The sequence below is a fragment of the Acinonyx jubatus genome, chromosome E2 (assembly GCF_027475565.1).
Source record: "Acinonyx jubatus isolate Ajub_Pintada_27869175 chromosome E2, VMU_Ajub_asm_v1.0, whole genome shotgun sequence".
NCBI classification, from domain to species: domain Eukaryota; kingdom Metazoa; phylum Chordata; class Mammalia; order Carnivora; family Felidae; genus Acinonyx; species Acinonyx jubatus.
In genome coordinates this window covers 51,107,555-51,134,463 of record NC_069396.1, presented here as the reverse complement: position 1 = coordinate 51,134,463, position 26,909 = coordinate 51,107,555, and the positions used below count along the sequence as shown (strand labels likewise).

Genomic DNA, 26,909 nt, shown 5'->3' with positions numbered 1-26,909 from the left:
AATCATGAATTGCCTTTTTTTTTTTAATGTTTATTTATTTTTGAGAAAGAAAGACACAACGTGAACTGGGGAGGGAGACACAGAATCCGAAGCAGGCTCCAGGCTCCCAGCTGTCAGCACAGAGCCCGATGCGGGGCTTGAACTCACAAATGGTGAGATCATGACCTGAACCGAAGTGGGTTGCTCAACCAAGTGAGCCACCCAGGTGACCCTTGTCCTTTTTTTTAAGCCCTGAAAATCTATTTGTTAATTACAATATGTGACCGTGGTACTTTGAGGCAAATAGAGAATATAAAACATCAGTATCCTGAACGCTAAAGAAACAAGTCCAGAGTGAACATCACTTTGCTTAGAATGATTTGAGGCTGGAATGTCTGGGTGGTTCAGTCGGTTAAGCATCTGACTCCGGCTCAGGTTATGATCTTATGGTTTGTGGGTTCAAGCGCCTCATTAGGTTCTGTGCTGACAACTCAGAGCCTAGAGCCTGCTTCAGATTCTGTGTCTCCCTCTCTCTCTGCCCCTCTCCTTCTCACCCTCTGTCTCTCTCTGTCTCTCAAAAATAGATGTTAAAAAAAAAAAAGAAAGAAAAGAAATGAGAGAGTTTGGGAAGTACACGTCTCTTCAAATCTGTATTGTTTCTTCCAAATATCGCTTGGCCCCCTAGGAAAGCCCGTTTTCTAAACATGACCTTACCCCTTATCCTAATCCAGAGGATGAGACAAGGATCTAGATGGCTTGAAGTTCAGAAACAGAATGAGAATAGTGGACACTATTTGGTAACTTTTATTTTATCACAATCTCAAAAAAAGTTTAATGTTTATTTATTTTTCAGAGAGACAGAGTAGGGAAGGGACAGAGAAAGAGGGAGACACAGAATCCGAAGCAGGCTCCAAGCTCTGAACTGAAGGCACAGGGCCTGATGCAGGGCTTGAACTCACAAACCGTGAGATCATGACCTGAGCCGAAGTCGGACGCCTGATCGACTGAGCCACCCAGGTGCCCCACAAATTTTTTTAAGTACACCCAACGTGGGGCTCAAACTCACAACCCCGAGGTCAAGAGTCACATGCTCTACAGACTGAGCTAGCCAGGCACCCTACAAATTTTTATTTTGCAGATTTTCAAGCTTACAGAAAAAATAGTCCAATGAATATTCATATATCCTTTTAATAGATTCATTAATTTGAAATTTTGGCACATTCTCTCTCTGTCATACACACACACGCTTACCCATATACTTTTTAGCTAAACCACTTTACAGTTCGTCCTTCCAGGTCTTTAAGTCAATGCAGGGAAAAATTTTGAGAACCAGTCGGCCAGATTCTCTCACACACTTCCTGCATATGAAATGCCAAATATGCACAAATCCCTTCAACCGAAAGATTAATTCCAGAGGTCTGAGCCACTTGAAAATGTCTATATTTAACTCCAAATATTCGCTGGGTTAAGCGACGCCAATGAAGGAAACGATTATCGCAACAAGGGCATGCAGTACGTTCTCTTGATTAGCGCTGAGGCCGATTGCATTTTGCACAGATGGCTACAGCCGTGTCGATCTTCTATTCCCCATGCTTGATCTTCAGCAACCCCTCGACGCTACTCCCACCGAGAGGGTGCGGTGTGAACGCATCTTCATTTAGTTCATTATATCTTCAGGGACCCTATTTCCGAATAAGGTCACATTCTGAGGTTTCCGGAAGAACACGAATTGGGGGGTAGGCAAAAACTACTTAACCCAGTACAGGTATCAGTGCATATTCTTAAACATATAACAACATACGAAGAAATAACTGTACACGTGTGGAGCTAGCTAATTAGCTAGCTAGATAAAATAAATCTGGCGTTTGATTGAAAATAATTTGGCAGAGTTGGGGATGGTCAGTGGGTGGAAATAGGGCTTGGCTATGAGTTTATAATTCTTCTTTTTTTAACGTTTATTTTGAGAGAGAGAGAGAGTGCACGAGTGGGGTAGGGGCAGAGAGAGAAGGGAGACAGAAGCCCAAGCAGGCTCTGCATTGACCGTGCAGTGCCCAATGTGGGCCTGGAACTCACTAACCGTGAGATCATGACCTGAGCCCAAACCAAGAGTCACACGCGTGATCGACTGAGCCACCCAAGCGCCCCGTATTTTTTTTTTAAGATTTTATTTTTATTTATTTATTTTTAATGTTTATTTATTTTTGAGAGAGAGAGCACAAGCAGGGGAGGTTCTGAGAGAGAGCGAGACAGAGAATCCGAAGCAGGGCTCCGCACTGACAACAGAGAGTCCGATCTGGGGTTCCGACCCACGAACTGTGAGATCGTGCCTCGAGCCGAAGTCAGACGCTTAACTGACTGAGCCACCCAGGCATGCCAAGATTTATTTTTATTTTTATTTTTTATAATATACATCCAAATTAGTTAACACATGGTGCAACAATGATTTCAGGAATAGATTCCGTAAGCCCCTTCACCATTTAGCCCATGCCCTCCTCCCCCAACCCCTCCAGCAACGCTCTGTTTGTTCTCTGTATTTAAGAGTCTCTTATGTTCTGCCTCCCTCCCTGTTTTTATATTATTTTTGCTTCCCTTCCCCTATGTTCATCTGTTTCGCATCTTAAAGTCCTCATAGGAGTGAAATCATGTACTTGTCTTTCTCTTGTCTATTCGCTGAGCATAGCACCCTCCAGTTCCATCCACGTAGTTGCAAGTGGCAAGATTTCATTCTTTTTGATTGCTGAGTAATACTCCATTGTATCTATATACCACATCTTCTTTATCCGTTCATCCATCGGTGGACACTTGGGCTCTTTCCATACTTTGGTAATTGTCGATAGCGCTACTATGAACATGGGGGTGCCTGTGCCCCTTTGAAACAGCATACCTAGCAGTGCAATTGCTGGGTCGTAGGGTAGTTCTAATTTTAGTTTTTTGAGGAGCCTCCGTACTGTTTTCCAGAGTGGCTGCACCAGTTTGTATTCCCAGCCAAGATTTTTTTTTATTTTTTTTTTTTATTTTTTTATTTTTGAGACAGAGAGAGACAGAGTATGAACGGGGGAGGGCCAGAGAGAGGGAGACACAGAATCTGAAACAGGCTCCAGGCTCTGAGCTGTCAGCACAGAGCCCGACGTGGGGCTCGAACTCACGGACCGCGAGATCATGACCTGAGCCGAAGTCGGACGCCCAACCGACCGAGCCACCCAGGCGCCTGCCAAGATTTTATTTTTTAAGTAATTTCTGCACCCAATGCGGGGCTCAAACTTCCAACCCCAGAAGCAAGAGTTGCGTGCTCCACCTTCCGAGCCAGCCAGGCGCCCCTCCCATCTTCTTTCTCAAGGCTGAATATGAATATGTTCCATTGTAAACTATAAACCACATTTTGATTATCCATCCATCCGTTCAGCAGACATTTGGGTTGCTTTTTAGCCTTCGACTAGTGTGAATAATGTGGCCATGCACATGGTGTCCAAATATCTCTCTGAGACCCTGGCGAGACCATGGGATATATACCCGGGGGGAGGGGGTACTTTTGTTTTTTTTCAGCCACAGCTAATCGGAACAGCTGCCCAAACTGAGACTTGGTCACTGAAAGGGGGTGGAGAGCAGTTAGTCAATAGATCAGGCCCCTGGGTTTAGGGATTACATAATTACCTCCACCCAGGTGGCAGCTCCACATTAACCACCTCGGTGGTTCTCAGCCCCACCTGCACATTAGGATTATCTGGGGACCGTTTCAGCAACTCTAGTGCCCGGGCCCCACCTTCTGAGACTGATTAATTGGTCTGGGGTGGAGCTGAGACACTGGGATTTTTACAAAATGCTCCCCAGATGATTCTAAACACAGTCAGGATGGAGAACTCTGTAACAAAGGCACGTGTGGTGTCTTATTCCAGTCTCAAGTCTTTTCCCGCCCTTCCTGTTCGAACCGCCTAATTCTTAGGATTCTTTAAACGACATCGGGTTAGGGGCACTGGCTGGCTCAGTCAATGGGGCACAGCACGTGATCTCAGGGTTGTGAGTCCGAGCCCTACATTGGGGGTAGAGATTACTTAAAAGTAAAAATATTTAGGGGCGCCTGGGTGGCTCAGTCAAGTCGGGCGCCCGAATTCAGCTCAGGTCATGATCTCGCAGTCTGTGAGTTCAAGCCCTGCGTCGGGCTCTGTGCTGACAGCTCGGAGCCTGGAGCCTGCTTCGGATTCTGCGTCTCCCTCTTTCTGCCTCTCTCCTGCTCACACCTCTGTCTCTCTCTCTCAAAAAGTAAATAAACGATAAAAAAAAATTTTTTTTTTAAGTAAAAGTATTTAAGGGGCACCTGGGTGGCTCAGTCGGTTAAGCATCTGACTCTTGATTTCGGCTCAGGTCATGATCTCATGGTTCGTGGGATTGAGCCCCATGTCGGGCTCTGCACTGACAGTATGGAGGCTGCTTGGGATTCTCTCCCTCCCTCTCCCTCCACACACCCCCCTCCCCCGCTCTCTCCTGCTCTCCCCCTCACACATGCTCCCTCTCTCTCTCTGTCTCAAAATAAACATAAAAAATTTTTAAAAATTAAAATCTTTGAAATAAATAAAATTACATTTAAAAAAATTCGGCAACACCTGGCCAGTTCAGCCAGTGGAGCATGTGATTCTTGATTTCGAGGTTGTGCGATTGAGCTTGAGCCCCACATTGGGTCTAGAGATTGCTTTAAATAAATAAGTAAACTTGAAAAAATAGAAAATAAATGAATAAACAAAAACTAGCATGTTTTAATAGAAGTAAAGATAACCTTTATTACCTGTAATAAAATATATACATTTAATTATACAGATGGTGGATTTAAAAAAATTTTTTTTTCAACATTTATTTATTTTTGGGACAGAGAGACAGAGCATGAACGGGCGAGGGGCAGAGAGAGAGGGAGACACAGAATCGGAAACAGGCTCCGAGCCATCAGCCCAGAGCCCGACGCGGGGCTCGAACTCACGGACCGCAAGATCGTGACCTGGCTGAAGCCGGATGCTTAACCGACTGCACCACCCAGGCGCCCCTACAGATAGTGGATTTTTACGTACATGAGATGTTATGGATCAAATTGTGTCCCTGCAAAAGATACGTTCAAGTACTTATCCTTGGGACCTATGAATCTGATCCTATTTGGAAATGGGGGTCTTTGTAGATGTAATCAAATTAAGATGACATCATTAGGGTGAGCTGTAGTCCAATACGACTGGTGTCTTTATAAGAGGAGGGAAATTTGAATACAGAAACCACAGGGAGAAGGGCCATTTGAAGATGAAGGTAGAGGGGAGCCAAGAGGCTTAATTGGTAGAGTACGTGACTCTTGATCTCAGGGTGGTAAGTTCAGGCCCCACATTGGGTGTAAAACTTACTTAATAAAATAAAATAAAATAAAGTGGAATAGAATAGAATAGAATAGAATAAAAGCTCCTGGCTGGCTCATTTGGTGGAGCATGGGACTCCCAATCTCAGAGTTGTGAGTTTGCGCCCCATGTTGGGTATAGAGATTACTTTAAAAAAGAGAAGAAAATATTTACATTTTTTAAAGTTTATTTATTTATTTTTGAGAGAGAGAGCGCACAAGTGGGGAAGGGGTAGAGAGGGAGAGACAGAATCCACAGCAGGCTCCAGGCTCTGAGCTGTCAGCACAGAGCCCGATGCAGGCTCAAACCTACAAACCATGAGATCATGACCTGAGCTGAAGTTGGATGCTTGACTGACTGAGCCACCCAGGTGCCCCCGATGTTTATTTATTCTTGAGAGAGAGAGAGAGAGAGAGAAAGAGAGAGAGAGAGAGAGAGAGAGAGAGAGCGCAAGCCAGGGAGGGGCAGAGAGAAAGAGGGAGACACAGAATCCAAAGCAGGCGCCAGGCTCTGAGCCATCAGCACAGAGCCCGATGCAGGGCTCAAACTCACAAACCGTGAGATCATGACCTGAGCGAAAGTTGGATGCTTAACTGACGGAGCCACCCAGGTGCCCCTTAATCTCTATGCCCAATGTGGGGCTCAAACTTATAACCATGAGATCAAGAGTTGCAGAGGCACCTGGGTGGCTCAGTAGGTTAAACATCCGATTCTTGATTTCAGCTCGGGTCATGATCACAGGGTCGGTAAGTTTGAGCCCCACATGGGGCTCCAGGCTGACAGTGTGGAGCTTGCTTGGGAATCTCCCTCTCCCTCTCTGTCTGCCCCTCCTCTGCTCACTCACTATCTCTCTCTCTCTCTCTCTCTCTCAAAATAAACGTTAAAAAAAAAAAAAAAAAAAAGAGTTGAATGTCTACTGACTGAGCCAGCAGGGTGGCCCTGGAGGGTAGAAGTTTGAAATGAAGGTCTGAGCTCCTCTGAAGGCCCTAGGGAAGCAATCCTTGCCTCCTCCAGCTTCTGGTGGTTGGCCAACAATGCTTGGCTCGTAGATTACTCCAATCTCTGCTTCTTGTCACATGTTGTCTCCCTGTGTGTATCTTTGTGTCTCTTCTCTTCTTGGAAGGATACCAATCATATCGCGGTAAGGGCCCACCCTACTCCAGTGTGACCTCATCTTATTTTTATCAATCATATCTTTAGTGACCCTGTTTCCAAATAAGGTCACGTTCTGAGGTTTCAGGAAGAATGTGAATTTGAGGGGAGGGAAGCACTATTTAACCCATTTCAGGTACAAGTATATATTCTTTTTTTTAACATATATTTTTTAATTTGAGAGAGAGAGAGAGAGCAGGGTAGAGGGGCAGAGGGAGAGACAGAATCTCCAGCAGGCTCTGCACTCAACTTGGAGTGTGACGTGGAACTTGATCCCACCACCCTGGGATCATGACCCGAGCTGAAATCAAGAATCTGACACTTAACCGACTGAGCCACCCAGGCATCCCACAAGTGTATATTCTTAAATGTGTAACAACATATATAGAAATAACTATGTATGTATATGTGTGGAGCTAGGTAGTTAACTAGCTAGATGAAACAAATGTGGTATTTGATTAAAAATAAACTAAAATGGGTGCCTGGTGGCTCATTCGGGCATCTGACTTTTTTTTTAATTCTTTTTATTTTTAGAGACAGAGAGAGAGGCAGGGAAAGCACGAGAGCACTAGCAGGGGGGGAAGAGAGAGAGAGAGGGAGAGAGGGAGAGGGAGAGAGATTGAGAGGGGATCCTGAGCAGGCTCCACTCTGAGTGTGGATTCCATAACCCTGGGATCATGACCTGAGCTGAAATCAAGAGTTGGACACTCAGGGCGCCTGGGTGGCCAGGGCGCAGTCGGTTGTTTCCAACTCTTGATTTCAGCTCAGATCATGATCCCAGGGTGGTGGAATCCAGCCCAGCATCAGGCTCTGTGCTAAGCAGGGAGCCTGCTTAGGATTCTCTCTCTCTCCCTCTACCCCTCTCCCCCCTCCCTGGCTCTTGCCAGTGCGGGTTTACTCATTCTCTTAAAAAAAAAAAAAAAAAGGCATTGGTGTGGGCGCCTGCGTGGCTTAGTCAGTTAAGTGTTGGACTCTTGATCTCGGCTCAGGTCGTGATCTCACAGTTTCTGAGTTGCAGTCCCATATAGGGACTGCTAGGGATTCTGTCTCTCCTTCTCTTTGCCCTGCCCCACTTGTGCGCTATCAAAAATATAAATAAATAAACTTAAAAAAATTGATAAGCTGTCAGAGTTGGGGGATGGTCAGTGGGTAGGTGTAAGGAACTGAATTTCCCTGACTTTATAGTTCTTTTCTTTTTTACGTTTATTTATTTTCAGAGAGAGAGTGTGAGAGAGAGCAGGGGAGGGGCAGAGAGAGAGAGAGAATCCCAAGCAGGCCCCAGCTGTCAATGCAGAGCTGGATACGGGGCAGGAACTCATGAACCAGGAGATCACATGACCTGAGCCCAAATCAAGAGTCAGACATTTAACCCACTAAGCCACCCAGGCACCCCAAGTTTATAATTCTTGAAGCTGGGTGATAGGTATATGAAGGTTCATTTTACACTTTCCCCTGTTTTTGTGTATGTTTGAATTTTTCCATAATAAAAAGTTTTTTAAAACCCTTATTTTAATGTTCCGAATCTAAAACTTTTAAACTATGCCGTGCTATTTTCCAATCCTAGGGGAAAATGCCAGTGACAGGATCAAACAACCTCTTTGTGCACAAAAGATGTTTCGAAGTCTGGAATGACCATGCAGCAGAGGGCTATATCGAACCTCTGTTGGATAAGACTTTGGAGAGAAACACTTTTGCTGAGTTGTCTTGTATTGTTAAAGTGAAATGTGCATGGATCATAGAAATAAAAATAAAGGGAGTCAAACTATTTTGAAGAACTAAAACTGATTCTTAGCATTAAATGATTTATTAGTTATTATATTGACCTTGAAATGACCCTGAAGATCCATGGCATGTGGTCATTTATAACTGGTTAGCGAATGACCTGAGCTATTTCCTGTGAGTATGCAGTAACTCTTGTGAACAGTAACTTTGTGGAAAAGGACTGAAAACAAACCAACCTGGTCTATAAATTATTTTCTCCTGGACCTCTAGACTCATTAAACATCTAAAAGGGTTCCTTTTCCCACTCCCCCTTATAGTTTTATAAAGCTTACAAAGAACATTTAATGTAATGGTAGGTTCTCAAATTTGGGCGTATATATGTTCTTAAACTTTTTTTTAAAGGTGAAATTCACATTAAAAAAAGAAATTTACATAACTTAACATTAGCCATTTTATCTTATTTTTTTTAGCTTATTTTTTATTTTGCGACAGAGAGCGGGGGAGAGGTAGAGAGTGAGCGAGAGAGAGAGAGAAGACAGAGAGAGAGAGAGAGAGAGGGAGGGAGAATCCCAAGCAGGCTCTGCACTGACAGCTCAGAGCCTGATGTGAGGTTCGAACTCATGAACCTTTCAATCAGACCTGAGCCAAAATCAAGAGCCAGACACAACTGACTGAGCACAACTGGCTATAATTTTGTTCATTAGGTGAGCATTTATTACCCATAGTCAGGTTGGTCCCTGTGCTGTCATCCTATCATCCCTGGTCCCTGTCCTCTAGTGTCAATAACAACTCCGTTATTATTGTGATGTCCCAAAAGGTCCCTGCAAACTTCCAAAATGTCCTCAAGGGTGCAATTCTCTCCCCTTGAGAATAAAAAAAAAAAAACCAAACCAACCCAACAGGAATTTCCCACAATAAGTCCCAAAATGTCCTCTAGGGGGCAACATCATCTCCTTGAGAACTAGGTGGAACCATGATCTAGCCTGGAGTTCATTACCCTCCATTTCCCAATAAAAACAGGGTTGGATTAGCAAGGAAGGTAGAGAAAATAGCTATTGGTTGGCAGTCAGCAAGATACCATAATGCCTCCCTTTGGCCAATGGTCTCCTCCTTTCATCCCTAGTTATTTCCATGGGCTGGAGCCAGCTTCTGGCATTTCTTCCACACCGTGTAGTGACTTCTCTGTAGAGCCATCCCTGTGACTAGAAAAACAAAATCTTTTGCCAGAATAATGATGTTCCCAGAGTAGAAAGAAATAGGTACCAGGGAAGCATTGGTCACGTATGGGCATCACAGAAGTTTCCATCTCAGAAAAACACAAGGATCTGCCAAGCTTGGAGACATTTTGGAGGTCCAGATGAAGAATTTTGGAAACGATGGGCAAGTTGGTAAAACATGCAACCTTCCTCCACAACCTCCCCACACCACACCCCCCACACACCTGGCACACATGGACACGTGCGTGGGCACACACATAGATACACACACGTGCACACACACAAAGCCACGTTTGGTAGCTCTGTGGGAATCTTAGTGGCAATTTGTATCATGACTGGGAGACTTGCTCTCACTGATCAGCAAAGAAAGCTCTAAGGTATACAAAAGAAGGTGCTTTAGATATATCGCCCAAGATGTATTGCAAAAGACTGCCATCTGGGTCTTCCAACCCAGCCATCCAGGGGGTCCTCAAAAGTGGCAAATATACTACAATTTACTTGTCTGTTCTCCAATCGATGGGTATTTAAGTTGTTCCCAGTTAGGCACTATTTAGACTAGTGCTGCTGTGAACATTCTTTTCATGCCTTTTGGTACACATTTGTTGGATATATACATTCGGGTGGAATTGTTGAATCATAGGGTAAGCTTCCTTTCATCTGGAGTTGATATCGCCAAGCCATTTTCCAAAGGGGTTCTAAGGGAGATCCTGTGTTTCTCCTCTACTCTAACATTCTATACTTCTCTACTCTGGTCACCAAATGCTTGGAGGCTTTCCCACACCAAGCAGTTCTGCAACTGGGGGATACCAGCTGAAGTTCAATTCCGTTCTGATACTATCTGCCCGGAGTTAGCATGAGACCCCGTTGGTTAAGAGCTCATTCCCACAAGATTGCCCACCCCCAGCTTCATCCTCAAATTGGAAGCACTTCTGATTGGGTATAAATCAGATGTTGCCACAACCCCTTTCTCCGTTTCCATTAATTTGCTACAGTGGCTCACAGAAGTCAGGAAAATAGTCTACCTACTAGACTACTCGTTTGTTACAAAGGATATTAAAGAATATGAATGAACAAGGGGCGCCTGGGTCGCTCTGTCCATTGAGCATCCGACTTCAGCTCAGGTCACGATCTCATGGTTTGTGAGTTCAAGCCTCATATCAACTCACTGCTGTCAGCATGGAGCCCACTTCCTATCCTCTCCCTCTCTCTGCCCCTCCCCCATTCAAGCGCACATGCGTGCACTCCCTCTCAAAACTAAAACATAAAAAAAAAAAAAAAAAAAAGAACAGGAATGAATTTAACTCATTAATGAGCGAACCAGCAGAAAAATTAAGCTGGATCAAGTTGGAGATGAGAAATGTGTATGTATAAAAACAAATGCAGGAATTAGGTTGGAAAGTTTGCTACAAAATTGATTAATACCATTCAAGGTCGTCTTTCCCACCAGACCAAAAACCCTTTGAAACTTGAGAATCTTCCATAACTTCTCAGAGTCTAGACCCCAATCAACAGTTACATAGTAAGTCAAAGTGACATTTAGAATGTTAGGGCGGGGGCGCCTGGGTGGCTCAGCCAGTTAAGCATTGGACTCTTGATTTCGGCTCAGGTCATGATTTCACGGTTTCATGAGCTGGAGTCCTGCATGGGCTCTGTGATGACAGTGTGGAGCCTGCTTGGGTTTCTCCCTCTTTCTTTGCCCCTCCCCTGCTTGCACTCTGTCTCTCAAAATAAATAAACTAAAAAAAAAAAAAAAAAAAAAAAAAAAAAAGAATGTCAGAAGGGCTTGGTAGGCAGTGTTAGACAGTGGTCTAGTAAGACTCTGAAAAGGCATGGAGAAACCTTCCTGCCTCATGAGACTTGCTGATCTCTTCATTTTTCTCATTACCTAAAAGCAGACAGCCCTCTAGAATTCTGGAATGGCCTGCTGAAGCTTCAGAGATGGCCAGCTGGAGACCACAGCTTGAAAGGACAGACCACCGTGTGGTCTACAGTCTTAACCAGTGTGGTTTCATCCATCGCTAGAATACATGGGGTTCAGAAAACAAGGCACAGAAGGGGAAAGACAATTCGCAGTATTTTTCTTTCCATTCGCATAATCCTGCCCTACCAGTCTTGTGTTAAAGAAACCTTTCGGACAATTTTGTTAAAAGCACGTGCCAACATTTTATTGCAATGATGCATGCAAAGAAAAAAAAGTCTCTTGTAGGTGAATTAGAAATGTATTCTTGGTATGGACATTTTAGGGGAGAAGTGAATGGTTAAATAACCATCATTAAACTAGAGGCTAGATCCAGAAAGTAAATAAAACTAGATCCAGAACATAAGAAAGGAAAGACGGAAGATTAGGAGTCTTGATTGGCAGGCAGTAGTTCCTCAGAACAAATTTCATAACCATCAAAATTCACTCGAAATGGCTTAAATCTTTTTTATCAAGAAAGCTAATTACTTCACTGAAGGAGATTGTTATAAATTACTCACAAAAAGCGTATGTACCAGACTAGTTTGCGGGCTTTTTTTCTTTCTTTCTTTCATGGTAGGATCAATAGACCAAGAAGTAATTTGGCGCCTTTACCTCCAGATTTATCTTTCATGCTGCACTGGTTTTCTGTTCCCGGAACCTAAATGGTCCATACCTCGTCAGGCTCTGAAATAAGCTTTTCCTTGGCTTGGAACTTTCTCTTCTCCTTCCCATCTCAACTTAAACAACCCTGTCCTGGGCGCCCCCTTTAACACCTCATTTAATAGAGGCTCTCTTCTAACTTCCAGTTCCTTTCCCCTGGGGCATTACCGGTTTTTAAGCTCCAGGACGCTAGAAACTGTTCCCATCGACCATCACAGAGCTTGACACTGTACAAGGAGCTCATAAAAGCACAGAACAAAGATCCTTGGATATAAACCGGCCTCAACGAATTTTTGCAGTAGGCAATGGAATGCCCAAACGGACTAAAATTCTTGAGGCGCTCTTTACGGCTAATATTACGTTCCTGAGACAACTATTTAGACGCCAGGATTGTCTGCATCCATTAAATGAGAATAGTAGTTCCTCCCAGCGGAGTTTTGAGGATCAAAAGATTGTAGGTCGTTTGCACACCGCTTGAACCCGGTCAGTCGCTCCCACGTGTAACATTTATCTTGAGCCTTCCCGATAACCTACGCTACAAGCTCTTAAACTTCCCGGAGGCAGTACCAAGGCCCGCCCCTCTCGCACCGCCCCAGGGAGACGTCACTGACCGAGGTTTCTAATGACGTCAGCTCCGGACCTGTTCGGCTCCATCCTCCCCTTCTCCGGAAACCTACAACTCACGGCACCCGGCCTCCAGCTTTCGGTTATTTTTTTTTTTTCTTTCCGTAGCTCGAATTCTTTCCCTCCCATTCTTCCAACTAAAACTTTAGTCTCTTCCCGCCTTCCCTCAAGCTGGTAATTTTCGGTTTTTCCCGCTTGCGCTCGGGTGAATTTCCCAGCCTTTTGCTCTGTTAATCGCCTCCCGAGCCCCGCCCTTCAGCCTTTCCCGTCTAAATTCCTCTTTCGGCTAGTTCCGCCTCCTGCCACCCGCCTCCGACACCGCCTTCGGCTCCTTCCGTATCGTCGCAGTTCCTTGCCTTCCCCGCCTCCCCCCACCCATCCCGTCCTGGTCCGCTTCGGCTATCTCCGGCTCCCGCGACTTTCCATCCATTCTTTAGCCACACCCCCATCACCAACCTCGGCTTTTTCCGTCTCTGCCCGTCCCTCGCTCCTCTGCCTTCGGTTTTTTCCGCCTTGCCTCGGCCTCACTCCCTCCCTTCGGCTCTTTCCGCCGGCCTTCGGGAGAAGGCCTGTGCCCCTCTCCTCCACGTGACGCGGCCTCCGCCTCCCAGTTCCCCCCTCCCACCTCGCCCTTCCTCCCGCCTCAGCCTCTCGGCTCCTCCAGGCCGGGCCGCCATTTTGTGTGAATTTCTGACTGCGGCGGGGGCCGAGCAGCCGGGGCACCTAGGGCGGGCAGACAGACAAGACAGTCGGCCCGTCTCCGCGGCCCGTTTCCTCCCTCCCTAAAATCCTTTTTTTTAACCCCCCTCGCTCGCTCTCCTCTTCTCCCCTCCCCCCTCGCTTGCTCCATCGCGCGCGGCCCGCGCTAATTACACCCAACCACCCACCAGTGTCCGTGTCTCCCGGGTCCCCCACCTCCGGGCCCGCGGGGGAGGTGTGTGTGGGGGCTCTCGCCCCGATGAGGGCCCCGCGCCCGTGAGCGAGTGACCCCGGGGGCGGGCTGCGGAGGAAGGCGGCGAGCGGCCCGCCGAGGCCTAGGCCGCGCGGCCTACGCGGAGGTCGGCGCAGAGGTGATTCCGAAACCGAAAAACTATATACCCATTCCTATCAGGAGCCCTCAGAGCTGAAGTGTGCCCCTCCCGCCACGCCCAAGCAGTCCTTTTTCGTGCATTAACATCCCCTCCCCCCCAAAGGAACTATGGAGGCCGCGCCCGGGACCCCCCCGCCGCCACCATCAGAGTCGCCGCAGCCGCCATCGCCGCCGCCGCCATCAACGCCTTCGCCTCCTCCGTGTTCCCCCGACGCCTGCCCGGCCACCCCGCACCTCCTCCACCACCGCCTCCCGCTCCCTGACGACAGGTCAGGCCCCCGGCCCGGCCGGGGCAGCGTCCCCGGGGGGAGGAAGAGGAGGAGGAGGAAGGGGGGCGGCCGCCATGTTGGGCCGGGCCGCGGAGGAGGAGGAGGAGGAGGAAGGGCGGGGTCGGTGGGTGTCTCTCGCTCGCTCGCTCTTTCTCGCTTGCTTTCTCTCCTGGCCTCATGCGTTTCCCCCCCCTCGCGGCGCTCGCCCGCTCTCCCTCGCTCTCGCTCTGTCTTTTTTGGGCGCCATGCTGAGGGGAAGGTGAGGAGGCGCCCCCCGGACCCCCGCGCCCGCCCGCCCGCCCTGGGGAGGGGGCGCTGGGGGGGGGGCTGCGGAGGCCCACGGGGGTCCTGGCTGCCCCAGCGCCCGGAGCTGGCAGCCATGGGCCCGCCTGCCCGTCGCCTGGCTTCGGGGAAGGGGATGGGGGAGGGGCTCCCGGACCCTTTTTGGGGGGGGGGAATCTCGAGTAGTAACCCCGCTCTTAGGCATTTGGGAGTTGGGGGTTTCCAGCCCCTGGCAGTATCCTTTCTCCTGGGGGAGGTGTGCCCTGCCCTACTTGGAGAGGTACCCTAGTTTAGGCAGAAAGTGGGGGTTCGTTTAGTTCTAGCTCCATCCTTTTAGTGGGGGGGTTCCTTTGGGTGGGGGCTCTCGCACTTTTTTTTTGGCGGGAGGGATTTCCTAGCTATTACCTAGAGGGCAAATTTGGTTGGGGGGGGAATCTCTAGTTCCTTCGATGGAAGCCCCTTTCTCTTTTGCGGGGAGAAGCCCCCTCCCCGTGTTTTTCCTTGAAGGCAGGGGTCCTCTCGTTTTTCGTAGGTAGGTGATGCGTTTTTGGCGAGGGGGGTGGGGGGGGTGAGGTTTGCTTTCCCTGCCTTGGAGGGGAGAGGAAGTTGGTCTCTTCTTTCTCATGGGGTTCCCTCCTCTTTCGGGCTAAAATGGGGCGCCATCCCTTCCGGGGGAGATAACGATTTTTTTTTTTTTAATTTTGTGCTTTTGCAGGGGGTGAAAGGGAGTGCCCCCCTTCCCCTTTTATTAAGTGCGAAATGGGTTTGCCCCACGCCCTTCTCTGGAGGGTGATAAAGGGGCCAGCCTGGCGCGTTTTAGAGCGAGGTTGGGGCCCCTGTTTCCCCTGCTCCAGCAGAGGGGTTGGGGTGCAGGGTTTGCCCTCTGTTTCCTGGCGGGGCAGGGGAAGAGGTGTCTAGAGAGTGGATTGGGAAATGGAAGGAGGTTTTCAAGCGGCAGGAAAGGCAGTCTGAGAAGGAGTGGGGGTGGGGAGGGGAAAAGATCGAGCTGGACAGATGGCTGCCCCATAGCAGCCCGGGCTGGGGAGTCGCGGGAGGATCCTCCCCTAGATTGGGGTCTTAGCGAGGGCTTCCTTGCCAGGCACCACGGCCCCTTCTCCCCACTGCCACCTCCCCTTTTCCCTTTCTCCTTCACAGACCATACTTTGCCTTTTAAAAGAAATGCCACCCACATTCAGAGACACAAGTGCAGCAGTTTGGTGAGCTTTTACAAAAAAAATTTTTTTTGGTTTTTTTTGTTTTGTTTTGTTTTGTTTTTGTTTTCTGTTTTGTTCTAATTAAATGTATCGTCCTGGGAATCGCAGCCCATCGCAGCCTGACTCCAGTTCAAGGAAATAAACAGATTAGCAAAGGTCTGTGCGCTAAGCCCACGTTGGGCTTCCGGGCCCCCTCTTGGGGGCAGGTGCATTACTCAAAGGTGCTTACACGCTTTATTCGACCTCTAAGGAGTTCTCTTATGTCAGAAGTGTATGTCTTACAATGGGTTGGGATGGTAAGTAGCCTCTTTTATTGAGTAATTCAATTATCTCCCTCTTTTTGTCCCTTTCCTGCCTGCCTTCCTCCTGCCTTTAGACCAAAGTGATGCTTGAGTGAATTGATATGTTCGAATCAGGATTCTAACCCAGTTTTGAGCCCTTTTAGACTTGCACATCCTTTCGATCTTTAATTTTTTTTTAATTTGTCGTACACAGTTTTGTCAAAAAAAAAAAAAAAAAGAGCGTTACTGTAACATGACAAAAACTTATGTAAAAGGCCCATACGTTTTCAAGCCCTTGGTATCCCTCTGTCCCTATCAGTCCATTGCTTTGTCTCCAGCCTTCATCTTTGAAGAAAGTGGACACTTCAGAGGTCCATTTCTAAGAGACGAGGTTAAAACTGAATTTGGTTTATGATCCCTGTATTTGAGTTAATGTGCTCCCTCCCTCCCCCTCCGCCCCTCCCCCCTCCCCCAAAAGATTGTGGTTCAAGTAGATCCAATTTTCTCATTTTACTCCAATGTCTCTTATGGTGATGGACGTTTAAATTAAGCAAGTCATTTGTAAAGTACTGTTTAAGCACCAAATCTGTAAAGTGTCAACCCCCAGCCTCCTCTCCCCGTCTCCACTGTTGTTCCCTTTGTTCGAAAGCACATGCCTGACCGTGAAAAGTTGATGCAAACGTGTTACATGCCCAGTCATGGTGGAGAGAACACTTCCTCCGGCCCCCAGTCCTCCCTCTCCTACACATACAAGGAAAAAAACGGCAACAGAAATGACTTGCAGAACCAAACACTTGTACTTCCGATGTGTTTTACAAGCATAAGTTCCGTTAAAAGACAAAACACGTTGAAGTTCCATTTTCCCTCTTGGCCCCCGTTTTGGTCCCTGATGTACTTTGGTCGAGAAAACTTTTTAACACACGGCCCTTTTCCCCTCTGAAAGATCCTGTTTACCTTTTTTTTTTTTTTTTTTTTCCCATTCTTAGGGGGAAAAAAAAGTTCACTTACGTTGGGATAAGGAAATGTTAACTGCAGTTCAGTGGGCCATTTGTCTTAGTCTTCCTCTCAAAATACTCACAACGTAACTGCTGTGAAGTGGGGATGTTAGGTATGTAAAATCAGTTGTGGGAGGAAGAAGTGTCCACACTGTACAATATCCTGCAAAAAAAAAAAAAAAAAAAGTCTCAAGCACGAACTGAACACACTCTCTCCAGTGCGCAGGGTCAGCCGAAAATGAACTGCCTTTATTTGAAGTTTTCCATCCTTGGTGAAATTCCTTCTCCAGGAACCAGATTCAGCAACTGGCTGCTCACAGACGAACTTTCCAAGTTTCGAGGGCAACTGAGTTGTAGAAGGATGCTTGTTTAACTTGACTTGAGATGTTAAGGAAATGGGATTTCTTTTGTAAGTGAACATTGTAGCAATCATTCAATGAATTCAAAAGTATCTCCCCAAACACTTAAAAAGGACTCAGGCGTAACAACACAAGGGTTTGGTTTTGGTTTGTTTTTTTTTTTTTTTTTCCGTTCTCGAAGGAATCTCATCCATGAAAACCAAGAAGCCCCAGTAATTATGTCAAACTGTATTTCCATAGTCTTTGTTTTTGAAATGTCACAGTACTGCCTTTTTTTAACCCCCCCAAACTGATGTACCAATACTAGTTAAAATTCAAATTAATGGATGTTGCAAAAAAAAGAAAAAGGGTGTCGCTCAGAATCCCTGATTTAACAGCAACTCTTAGACGCTTGCAGTCTTTAAAATTGTTATAGTCTCTGGGGAGAGGTTTAATCTGAAACCAAGTACGAATCTCCCAGTAGAAGTACAACCAATTGTAGCCATGAAAATACGGGTATTCCGCTCATGAAACCCCTTTATTTTTTATTCCTCAATGTGTTCTTCAGAAGAAAAAGATGATTCCCCAAAAGGGCTTTTCTCATTCGCGGTCCGTTCTGTCTCCCAGATAGGGTTTCGATTTGCTCAAGTTTTTGAGTTGTTGACAAGCCAGGATTTGTCAGTACAGCGAAGACACTCCTATGGCTTTTGCTTGGCCAGGAGGTTCCATCCAGTTGAATGCAGACAGTTTCATATTAAGCTGGTTTAGTAATTTGTCCTTTATTATTTATTTATTTATTTATTTTAACGTTCTGTTTATGTTTGAGAGAGAGTGTGCGAGCAGGGCAGGCACAGAGAGAGTGGAGGACAGAGGGTCCGAAGCAGGCTCTGCGCTGACAGCAGAGAGCCCAATACAGGCTCCAACCCGTGAGCCGTGAGATCATGACCTGAGCCAGAGTCAGATGCTCAACGGACTGAGCCACCCAGGTGCCCTGTAATTTATCCATTAATAATTCTCCACCTCCGCTCTTTTCAATCTTTGCCCTTCCCTGATAGGGGAGGAATGGATGTCTCCCTGTCGCCTTACTCATTGTTCCCTTCCGTTAACGTCGTCGTGGCTATTGAGGCCCGAGGACCATCTCCTAGAAGCCAGATCCAGTTACAGCAAATACCTGGATGGTGAAAGTCGCTAATTATTCCCAAGCCTCCGGGGATAGCTTTAGGTCAAGCCATATTCCAGAGAACCCAGTTTCGGTCCCTGTGGACAGAATGTGCTAGAACCAGAGTGACTGGTTCTGACCCAGGGTGGGAAGTTGAGTGACAATAATTCGGAGCAAATAGTAAGTGAAATGGCTGAGTTTCTAAGCAGGCAAGGTGCTTGCCTTTACCTTGGCAACATAGCCCCTAACACAATAGGAGAAAAGAGGCCGGTCTCTGAGGTTCCTGGTAGTTGGTATTTAATAGGTCGATTCAGGCATCTGTGTAAGCGCAGTCAGCTCATCGGAGGCAGGAATCAGAATAAATGATTCGAGGCCGGTTTCATAATTAACACCTAATGGAAAGAGAGCAAGCTGCTTGTTTGGCTGGCTTATGATGTGCTTTCGGTTAAGGTAAAACTGGGGCTGTATGTTTGGAGCCAGGTTTCATTCATGGATTTGGCTCTCCAAATTTATCGGCCTCGTCTTTGCCGCGGAACCGTTCTAGTTTTGATAGTTAATGAAGATGGCAGCCTGGAAAGGCTGCACAGGGTTTTTTTTCTTTTTCTTTTTTTTTGGCTTTGTAACGAAAGGAGATTACACGGGCAGTTTTAAAATTTCTGACTTGATCAGTTGATGGCAGTTGGAAGACGTGGCCCCCTCGGTTGGTGTGGACTTAGTTGCATCCCACAATCATCATTCCGATAGAATGCTTTTTTTTTGTTGTTCCCATACTGGATATCTACCGGGAGCATAGTTTGCTTCTCTTGGCCAAATTGCTCAGGATGGAGAATCTCTCTCATTTTTTTTTTTTTTTTTGGTGAATTTGTATCTGTGTGAATTGGTGACTCAGCTCCCTGTGTGTAAGGCAAGTGTTGACATCTTTTGAACGTTGGAGGTGGCTACGGGATAGGAAGGAACAGTGTGGGCTCTGGAAGCAGATAAGATTGTGTCCAGGCCTGGCCATCCCTGCAGTGGGCACTGAGGCTAATGCTCTTTTCTCAGGGTCATTGCGGTCAAGTGGGCATGTAACCGGACACCCACACGATGCCTAGCATTTGGCAAATCTTGGTTTCTTTATCTTCTTGTTGTCTCTACTGCAGAAAAATTCTAGATCGAATGTATAGCCTGGTATGTAAGCAGAAGAAAGAACATCTGTGTTTTTTTTGTTTCTTTTAAATATTTTTATTTTTGAAGGAGAGAGAGAGAGAGAGAGAGAGAGAGCATGAGCGGGGGAGGAACAGAGAGAGGGGGAGACACAGAATCCGAAGCAGGCTCCAGGCTCTAAGCTGTCAGCATAGAGCCCGATGCGGGGTTCGAACTCCCAAACTGTGAGATCATGACCCGAGCTGGAGTCAGACGCTTAACCGACTGAGCCACCCAGGCGCCCCAGAGCAACTGTGTTTTTGAGGCAAGTCCGTTTCTCTTCACCCCTTAGGTTCCTGGCCAGCTTATTTAATTTTGAGCAGCGGATTGGGGTTGAAACTAAGTGGAAGCCATCTTAAGGCCTTTCTGGCTTGCTCAAGGTCCTCGTTATAGATGCTGGGACGGTCTCGGCGGCTTGAGCTTATGCTGACGCCCTGCCTGCGTTCATCTTTGGCGATTAGGGTTTGAGCCTTCCTGCCACCTCAGTGGGCCTCCCGAGAACTGAGAAAGTGGGGCCGGGGCACCCCAACCCGCTGCTGACTGGTCTCGTCACCTCAAGCAAGTCCTTTACCCCCTCTAGAATCTCTGACAGACGAGCAAGGCCCATCCCAGCTCCCAAGATTCTCCTCGCCCCTTGGGAGTTTGGCTGAGTCAGTAAAGGTTTTTGTTCATTCAGCAGTCAGGCCCGTACCGTGCTTTGCTTGGAGCAGAAAAGTTTTCAGGGTGTGCAAGGAGCTCTTCTCTCTGGAGGACTTCATTTAGATTTGAACTAAGCTTGTTCCTACCTTTGCCCGGCCTCAGATTTCCTTCCCATGTCTGACACCTGCAGCTTCCGGCCACCACAGGGGTTGCCGCTGCTGTGGCAGCTCTGGAGACCCAACTGCAAAGGGGGTGCCTTAAAAATGAATTGCGAGCTTAGGCTGAGTGGTTAGAGCCCAGGTGGATCTGTCAGTCAGCTGAGCACCTGGTTCCTTTGTCCCTGTTGTCCCTGTCCGATGGTCCCCAGAAACCATAAACTCCTAGAAGTTTAAAGCTTAGTACCGTGTGGATTCCGTTTGTTCCCTTTAAACCTGTCTTGATCCTTTTCTGGTAGAGGGATGGTGGGGAGTGGTGCACCTCGTGGACGTGGGGGTCAGGCCGACTGTACGTGGCCTGTGAGTCATTGACTGCTAGTCTCCCCAAAGGTGTGACAGTGCCTCGTGTGAAGGTCCAAGATTACCTCCCTGGGACCTGCTGAGTGCTTCCCATGTGCTAGCTCGCCCCAGGCCTGCGCTGAGAATTTGAAACAAATGAAGTCACTTGTCCAAGGTTACAGAGCTAGGTGTGGAGGCAGAGGTAGAACCCCGGGCCCTGTACCTATATGCTGTCGTGGGGCCGATGTTTTCAAACTGCAGTGTGCAGCCATTAGCAGGATATGAAGTCCCATTTATTGATTTGTCTCCTGCATTTGAAAAACAAAGGAATGAAAGAGGGTAGAAAGAGCAGAGTACAGTGGAGTTTAAGAGCCACTTTGTAAAACTTCAGAGAAACATACAAAGGAGATGTGGGTCAAGGTCAAAGCTGAAAAGCTACTGCTGGGAGGACGGGTGGACAGTCTGTGGCTCTACAAGATCCAAGCCTGCCCACTTGGCTTCTTTTTTTCTCCCCCCAAGTAAAGTTTTATTGGAACATAGCCACGCCCATTAACTTATAAGGTCAGTGCTGCTTTTGCACTAAACCTCAGAGTTGCCTTAAAGGTACAGAGAACTGTACGGCCTGCAAAGCCTACGGTATTTATTCTTGGGCCCTTTAAAAAAAATTTTTTTTTTATTTAGGTAATCTCTACCTCGAACGTGGGGCTTGAACTCAGTGACCCCAAGATCAAGAGTTGTATGCTCTTCTGGCTGAGCCAGCCAGGCACCCCCACATTTTGGGCCCTTAAGAAGGTGGCTGGTCCCTACCTGCACAGGAGCCATCGTTATCTTTGTTGTGGCAGAGGTGGTGGGAGAGAATGGAAGGGAAGTATAGATATTCCCTTAAAAGTTGGCCCCAAAGACGCCTGGCTGGCTGTCAGTAGAGCGTGCAACTCTTGATCTCAGGGTGATGAATTCCATCCCTACTTTGAGTGTAGAGAATACTTTAAGAAAAAAAGGGGGGGGCGGCGCCTGGGTGGCTCAGTCGGTTGAGCGTCCGACTTCGACTCAGGTCACGATCTCGCGGTCCGTGAGTTCGAGCCCCGCGTCGGGCTCTGAGCTGATGGCTGGGAGCCTGGAGCCTGCTTCCGATTCTGTGTCTCCCTCTCTCTCTGCCCCTCCCCCGTTCATGCTCTGTCTCTCTCTGTCTCAAAAATAAATAAATGTTAAAAAAAAATTTAAAAAAAAAGTTGGCCTCAGAGAGTGGGGACCCTCCGTGACCTGGTGCAGCTCCGTCAGCCCGTTGTTTCACTCCTTCCAGTGCATGTAGAGGCCCAAGCTTGAGCTTTTGAACCTTTAAGTCAAAGAGATTTTCATTCATCGGAAGTAACGGGAGACTTCTTGAAGCCAGTGGGGAAGTGGATTGCAGCTAACACCGTGCCTGTTAGGGCCCAACCCAAGGGAGCTGGGCCCAGACATGAGTGTCACTTGGCTAAATGTCCATTGCAGGTGGCTTGGGTTATTGCCCTCCTCATTTTCCTAACAGACACCAGGGCTTAGGTTTCCTTGGGATTTCAGGCCCTGCCATTGCATGGAAAGCCAGAGCAGTCCCGGGAACTATATAGCTTCTTGCCAAGGGAGGTGGGCCGCATCCCTGGGGGGTGCTGACTGGTGGCCCCTTTCACATCGGTTGATGCATCACGTACGGGCTTTTGTCACTCTCTGGCCTATCAGGAAGCCCTTGATAGACACTCGGTGAATGAGTTTTTGATTAAAGACAGCCCCTTGATTACCTCATTGGAGTTTTATGTAACCCACGTTATTGCCTGTGAAAATAGTCCCGTGTCTGTGTTGACGAAACTGAGCAACAGGGTATGGAGAGATGAGGCCGATGCTGGGTTTGTGCAGAACATGTCACAAGTGCTGCCCCCAGTCTGAACCTGGCCCTGTGCTGGACCCTTGGAAACTCAGGTGACCGCCAGCCTCTTCTCTGTCCTCCAGGAGCCCACAGTTGAAGTTAGCAAAGAGTTGAATACAGATAATTGCAGTTCTGGTTTTTTTTCTTCTTTTTTTTAAGTTTATTTATTTATTTTGAGAGAGAATCTCAAGCAGGCACAGAGCCCCATGTGGGGCTCAGACTCACAAACCATGAGATCATGACTCGGGCCGAAACCAAAAGTCAGACGCTTGCCTGACTGCGCCACCCAGGCACCCCCAGATAATTGCAGTTCTTAAGGAAATTCTTTGGTGGTGTATGAGCAAAAAATCCTAGTAATCCTAGGCTAGGTTTTCTTTTAAGACGAAAATGTTAATATATTCTTTGTCTTAGTTGAATGTATGTTGAATGGAACCAAACCTATTAACTCTGAAAAGATTCCAGACGAGCAAGAGGCTTGGTTCACAAGTTAAGTGATTTGATTTTCCTTTCTGGAATAATAGAAATTGGTCCTCCTTGGATGAGAACCAGCATCCTTCCAGCTGTCTGAAGCCCTGGTTGGCATGAGAAGGTGGTTAAGAAACTCTGTTGCTGAGAAACAGACTTCAGAGGTTCATCTGACAGGAGGAACTGGGATCAGATGGATGCCTTTACCAAGAACAGGAGCTGTGAGGTGCCCGGTGGCTCAGTCGGCTAAGCATCTAGCTCTCGATTTCGGCTCAGGTTGCGATGTAGAGGTTCGTGGGTTCGAGCCTGGGCTGTGCACTGACAGCACGGAACCTGCTTGGGGGTGTCTGTCTGTCTGTCTCTCTCTCCCCCTTCCCTCCACACACGCACACACACCCACTCTCGAGTGCTGGCTTTCTCGCTCTCTAAATAAATAAATAAACACTAAAAAAAAACAGGAGCAGCGTTCAGAGTGAGTGGGAGTGAAAAAGTAGCTGTTCAGGCGAAGGAAATGACACCGGACTCCGTGAGACTCTAGTAAGTAGGCCAGGTTTTTTCTCGATCAGCTTGTTTGAAGCTCTGCAGAAACGCTCTGCCTGAGGGGTTTGTGTGCTTGGACAAACCCTGGCGTGGATGCCGCACACCCCGGGATGAAGTGTTCCTGCTGGTGTTGCACGGCTTTGGAATTTCCTTCCCTTGGGATGATTCCCATTGCTCTCTGTCCATCTGGGGAGAAGACCCTTTCCTTGGGTTTTTCCAGGATTCTTTGGGCCTTTCTGTGCAAAAGTCTTTGGTGAGATTTTTGAACGTCTCCTTTCCCTTTATTTGATTTTGGAAGGACTGTATTTGCCTCGTGTCTTTGCTTAAGGATAGTTTTTCCTCCTAGGCATTTGTTCTGGGCCAGGGTAGTGCTAAGCACGTGATTGACCATGGTCTCAGGAAATTCTTCCCAAGAGGATTCGGTCCTTCTCACAGGTTCTGTTTCTGTCTTCACCTCACAGTTGAAACCCGGACACAGACCGCGCCCAATGTCTTAATACCTCGCTTTGGTGTTTCTTGGAATGCTGTTTCCTTTGGTCGGTTTTCTGTGCATCTGTCTTCTTTTTGCCAGCGCCGTTATAAATTTCGGGGAGGGGTTTTGGCGGTTGGCCTGTTGAGTTAATTATTCTCTTCCAGATGATTTCTAATTCTCCAGGGTCGAGGTTGAGAGTTGGGCCTGGAGTCAGAGAATCCAGGACTCGTTCCAGTTTTGCTCTGTGCTGTGACCTTGTAGGCGAATATCTTCTCCTCCCTGAGCCTCTGTGAAACGGGGGTACCGATGACTCAACGACCAGCGTGGGTCTGCTGCCGCGTTTCAGTGAGGGATGAGTGGATGTGAGCTCAGCAGTCTGGTGCCTGGCATGGAAGTCGGCTGCTACAGGATGTTTGTAACGAATACTTCTCGCTGCTTTCGGTGTATAAGACGCTGAGGTATCCTGGCAGGTTTTGTCGTTGAGGAAATCAGGGCCAAGAGGTAAGGCCCTCATGGGGGTGATGGAGCCCCCGCTCCTCCCCAACCCCAGACTCCAGCTCTCTGCCTTCCTTGATAACCTCGCCTCAACTTGTTGAGGCGGTCCCCACTCAGGGCATCTTTTTTTCTTTAACTTACGGAAATTTTCTAGCATTTTCGTTAGAAGAGAAAAGCCATCATCTACACATCACCTGGTCTGGTCTCACAGTTATCTACATTTTGCCAATTTTGGTTCATCTCACTACATCCCCCATCTGCCTTGTGTATTTTTTTTAATGTTTGTTTATTTTTGAGAGAGAGAGAGAGAGAGAGAGAGCGCGCGCGCGCGCGCACGTGTGCGTGCAGGTGGGGGAGGGGCAGAGAGAGAGGGAGACACAGAATCCAAAGCAGACTCTAGGCTCTGAGCTGTCAGCACAGATCCTGACGTGGGGCTTGAACCCATGAACCACAAGATATGACCTGAGCTGAAGTCAGATGCGTAACTGACTGAGCCACCCAGGTGCCCCTGCCTCGTGTATTTTAAAGCAGATCCCAGATTTCACATCATTTGACCTGCAGATTCTTTTTTTTTTTTTTTTAATTTTTTTTAACGTTTATTTATTTTTGAGACAGAGACACAGCATGAACGAGGGAGGGTCAGAGAGAGAGGGAGACACAGAATCGGAAGCAAGCTCCAGGCTCTGAGCCATCAGCCCAGAGCCCGACGCGGGGCTCGAACTCGTGGACCGCGAGATCGTGACCTGAGCTGAAGTCGGACGCTTAACCGACTGAGCCACCCAGGCGCCCCTGACCTGCAGATTCTTTAGTGCATATCTGTAACTTGGAGATTTTTAAAAATTATTATATTTATTTACTTATTTTTTTATTTATTTTAAAGTAGGCTTCACGCTCAGTGCGGAGCGCAACACAGGGCTTGAACTCAAGACCCTGAAATCAAGGCCTGAGCTGAGATCAAGAGTCCGGTGCTTAGCTGACTGAGCCACCGAGGTGCCCCAACGATTTTTGTTTTGTAAAACGTAACCGCAAAGCTATAATCCTATGTAACAAAATTGACAGTAACTACTTAATATTTCAAATACCCATTCCAAGTGCAGATTTCTCCATTTCCATTGGAGAAATTGACTTCTGGCTGTAGGTGCGTTCCCATCCGGGTCTCAGCACCAGACCAGCTCTTCTGCTCATGTTGAAGTGAGGGGTTGGGGGTGCTGGCAATCGGGCTTCTCGTGTCCCATGGTTGGTTTGCGCTTGGCTGCTCGGGTGGGGTGTTGTCTGTTACGTGGGCACGTTACCATGGAGGTGGCGCGATGTCACAGTCTGTTGTGACACCACGTGAGAATGTTGAGGGGAAGGGAGACATAGAGCCCATTTGCTCTTGAGTTCTGGTCGATAAACCTAGGTAGTAAGGACACTGAAAACCATGTGCGAGGCCCAGAGGTTTATTTCAAGAATTTCCTGCCTCTGAAAATCCCTCAGTGAGGTGCCCCCCACCCCCCGAGGCTCCTTCACCTCGTCAGAAAGCGAGGGAAAGCCTCTGTGCCTTCGCTCCCAGTAAACAACTGTCCCACACGGTCGGATTTGGGGACTTCGGCAGTTAGGCCTGTCGTTAACCATTTGAAGAGACAGAGCCTCCCCATAATTTTTGTAGTTTTGTCCCTAGTTAATGGGTCATTCCGAGCCTACCCAGGCAATTTGTTGAGCGTTTGGGCAGTTAATGGTCATAACCCTGACCTTCACATTAACCTAGCCGCCTCTTGTCAAGGGCTCTCATGATCTTCAGGTAACAGCCACTGCTCCCATGAGTGTCCATCTTTTGTTTTTTTTTGCCCCCACCCCCTTCTCTTTTTTTGCAAACCAGATCGATCCACAAACCCGGGCCCCTTTCAGTTTCCTTCCAGCTCTCTCGTCTAGAGAATTTCCATGTCGGGAAGCTTTGTTTTTTTAAGGGGCCTTTGTCCCTTCTTCCTGGGGCTCAGCTCTCCCTGTGCCCTTCCCTCCTGGTCACCCACTCGGTTACTTCCTCTTACCAGCTAGATTAGAGCAGAGGAAGGGGACGTGTTGATTTGTCAGTTTTGTCAGGGTCTGTCGGGAGAGGATAGCGCGTACTCAGTCCGGCCAAGTGTAGCGGGAACTTGTTGGCCAGCAGTCAGCAGCGACCCCCAAGGGGAGTTGGCTGAAGCTTCTCCGTACAGAAAGTGCTTCCTGATGAGCACCCCAGCCAGTTTAGGGTTATCCTTAAATCTGGTAGCTGCTTTTTGTGTGGTACTTTGTGCCTTTCTCATGTCAAGGGCTTTATCCACATTAATCTCATTTAACCTTAACAACCCTGGTAGGTACTACAGTCACCCCATTCCACAGGTGAGAAAACCAAGGCGCTAAGTTACGCGTACCAAGAGCGTAAGAAGCGGAGCTGGTGGTTG

The 26,909-nt window shown here is 47.6% G+C and overlaps 1 protein-coding gene and 1 long non-coding RNA gene across 10 annotated transcripts in view; one reads left to right on the top strand and one right to left on the bottom strand.

Moving 5' to 3' along the window:
• Positions 1-12,645: 12,645 nt before the first annotated feature.
• Positions 12,646-26,909, top strand: part of ZC3H4 (zinc finger CCCH-type containing 4) — a 44,372-nt gene continuing 30,108 nt past the window's right edge. Inside the window, exons 1-2 of one of the 9 annotated variants that reach the window (XM_027037899.2) lie at positions 12,646-12,759; positions 13,871-14,036. In XM_027037899.2, the coding sequence (XP_026893700.1) occupies positions 13,876-14,036 (161 nt within the window). In that variant the 5' untranslated portion in view covers positions 12,646-12,759; positions 13,871-13,875. The other 8 variants (XM_027037898.2, XM_027037902.2, XM_027037901.2 and 5 more) reach the window with 8 other exon arrangements.
• Positions 16,588-25,791, bottom strand: LOC113593440 (uncharacterized). Its single transcript, XR_003413601.2, has 2 exons — positions 25,572-25,791; positions 16,588-16,971 (listed from the first exon to the last, which is right to left on the bottom strand). It is a non-coding gene; the product is annotated as an uncharacterized LOC113593440 (long non-coding RNA).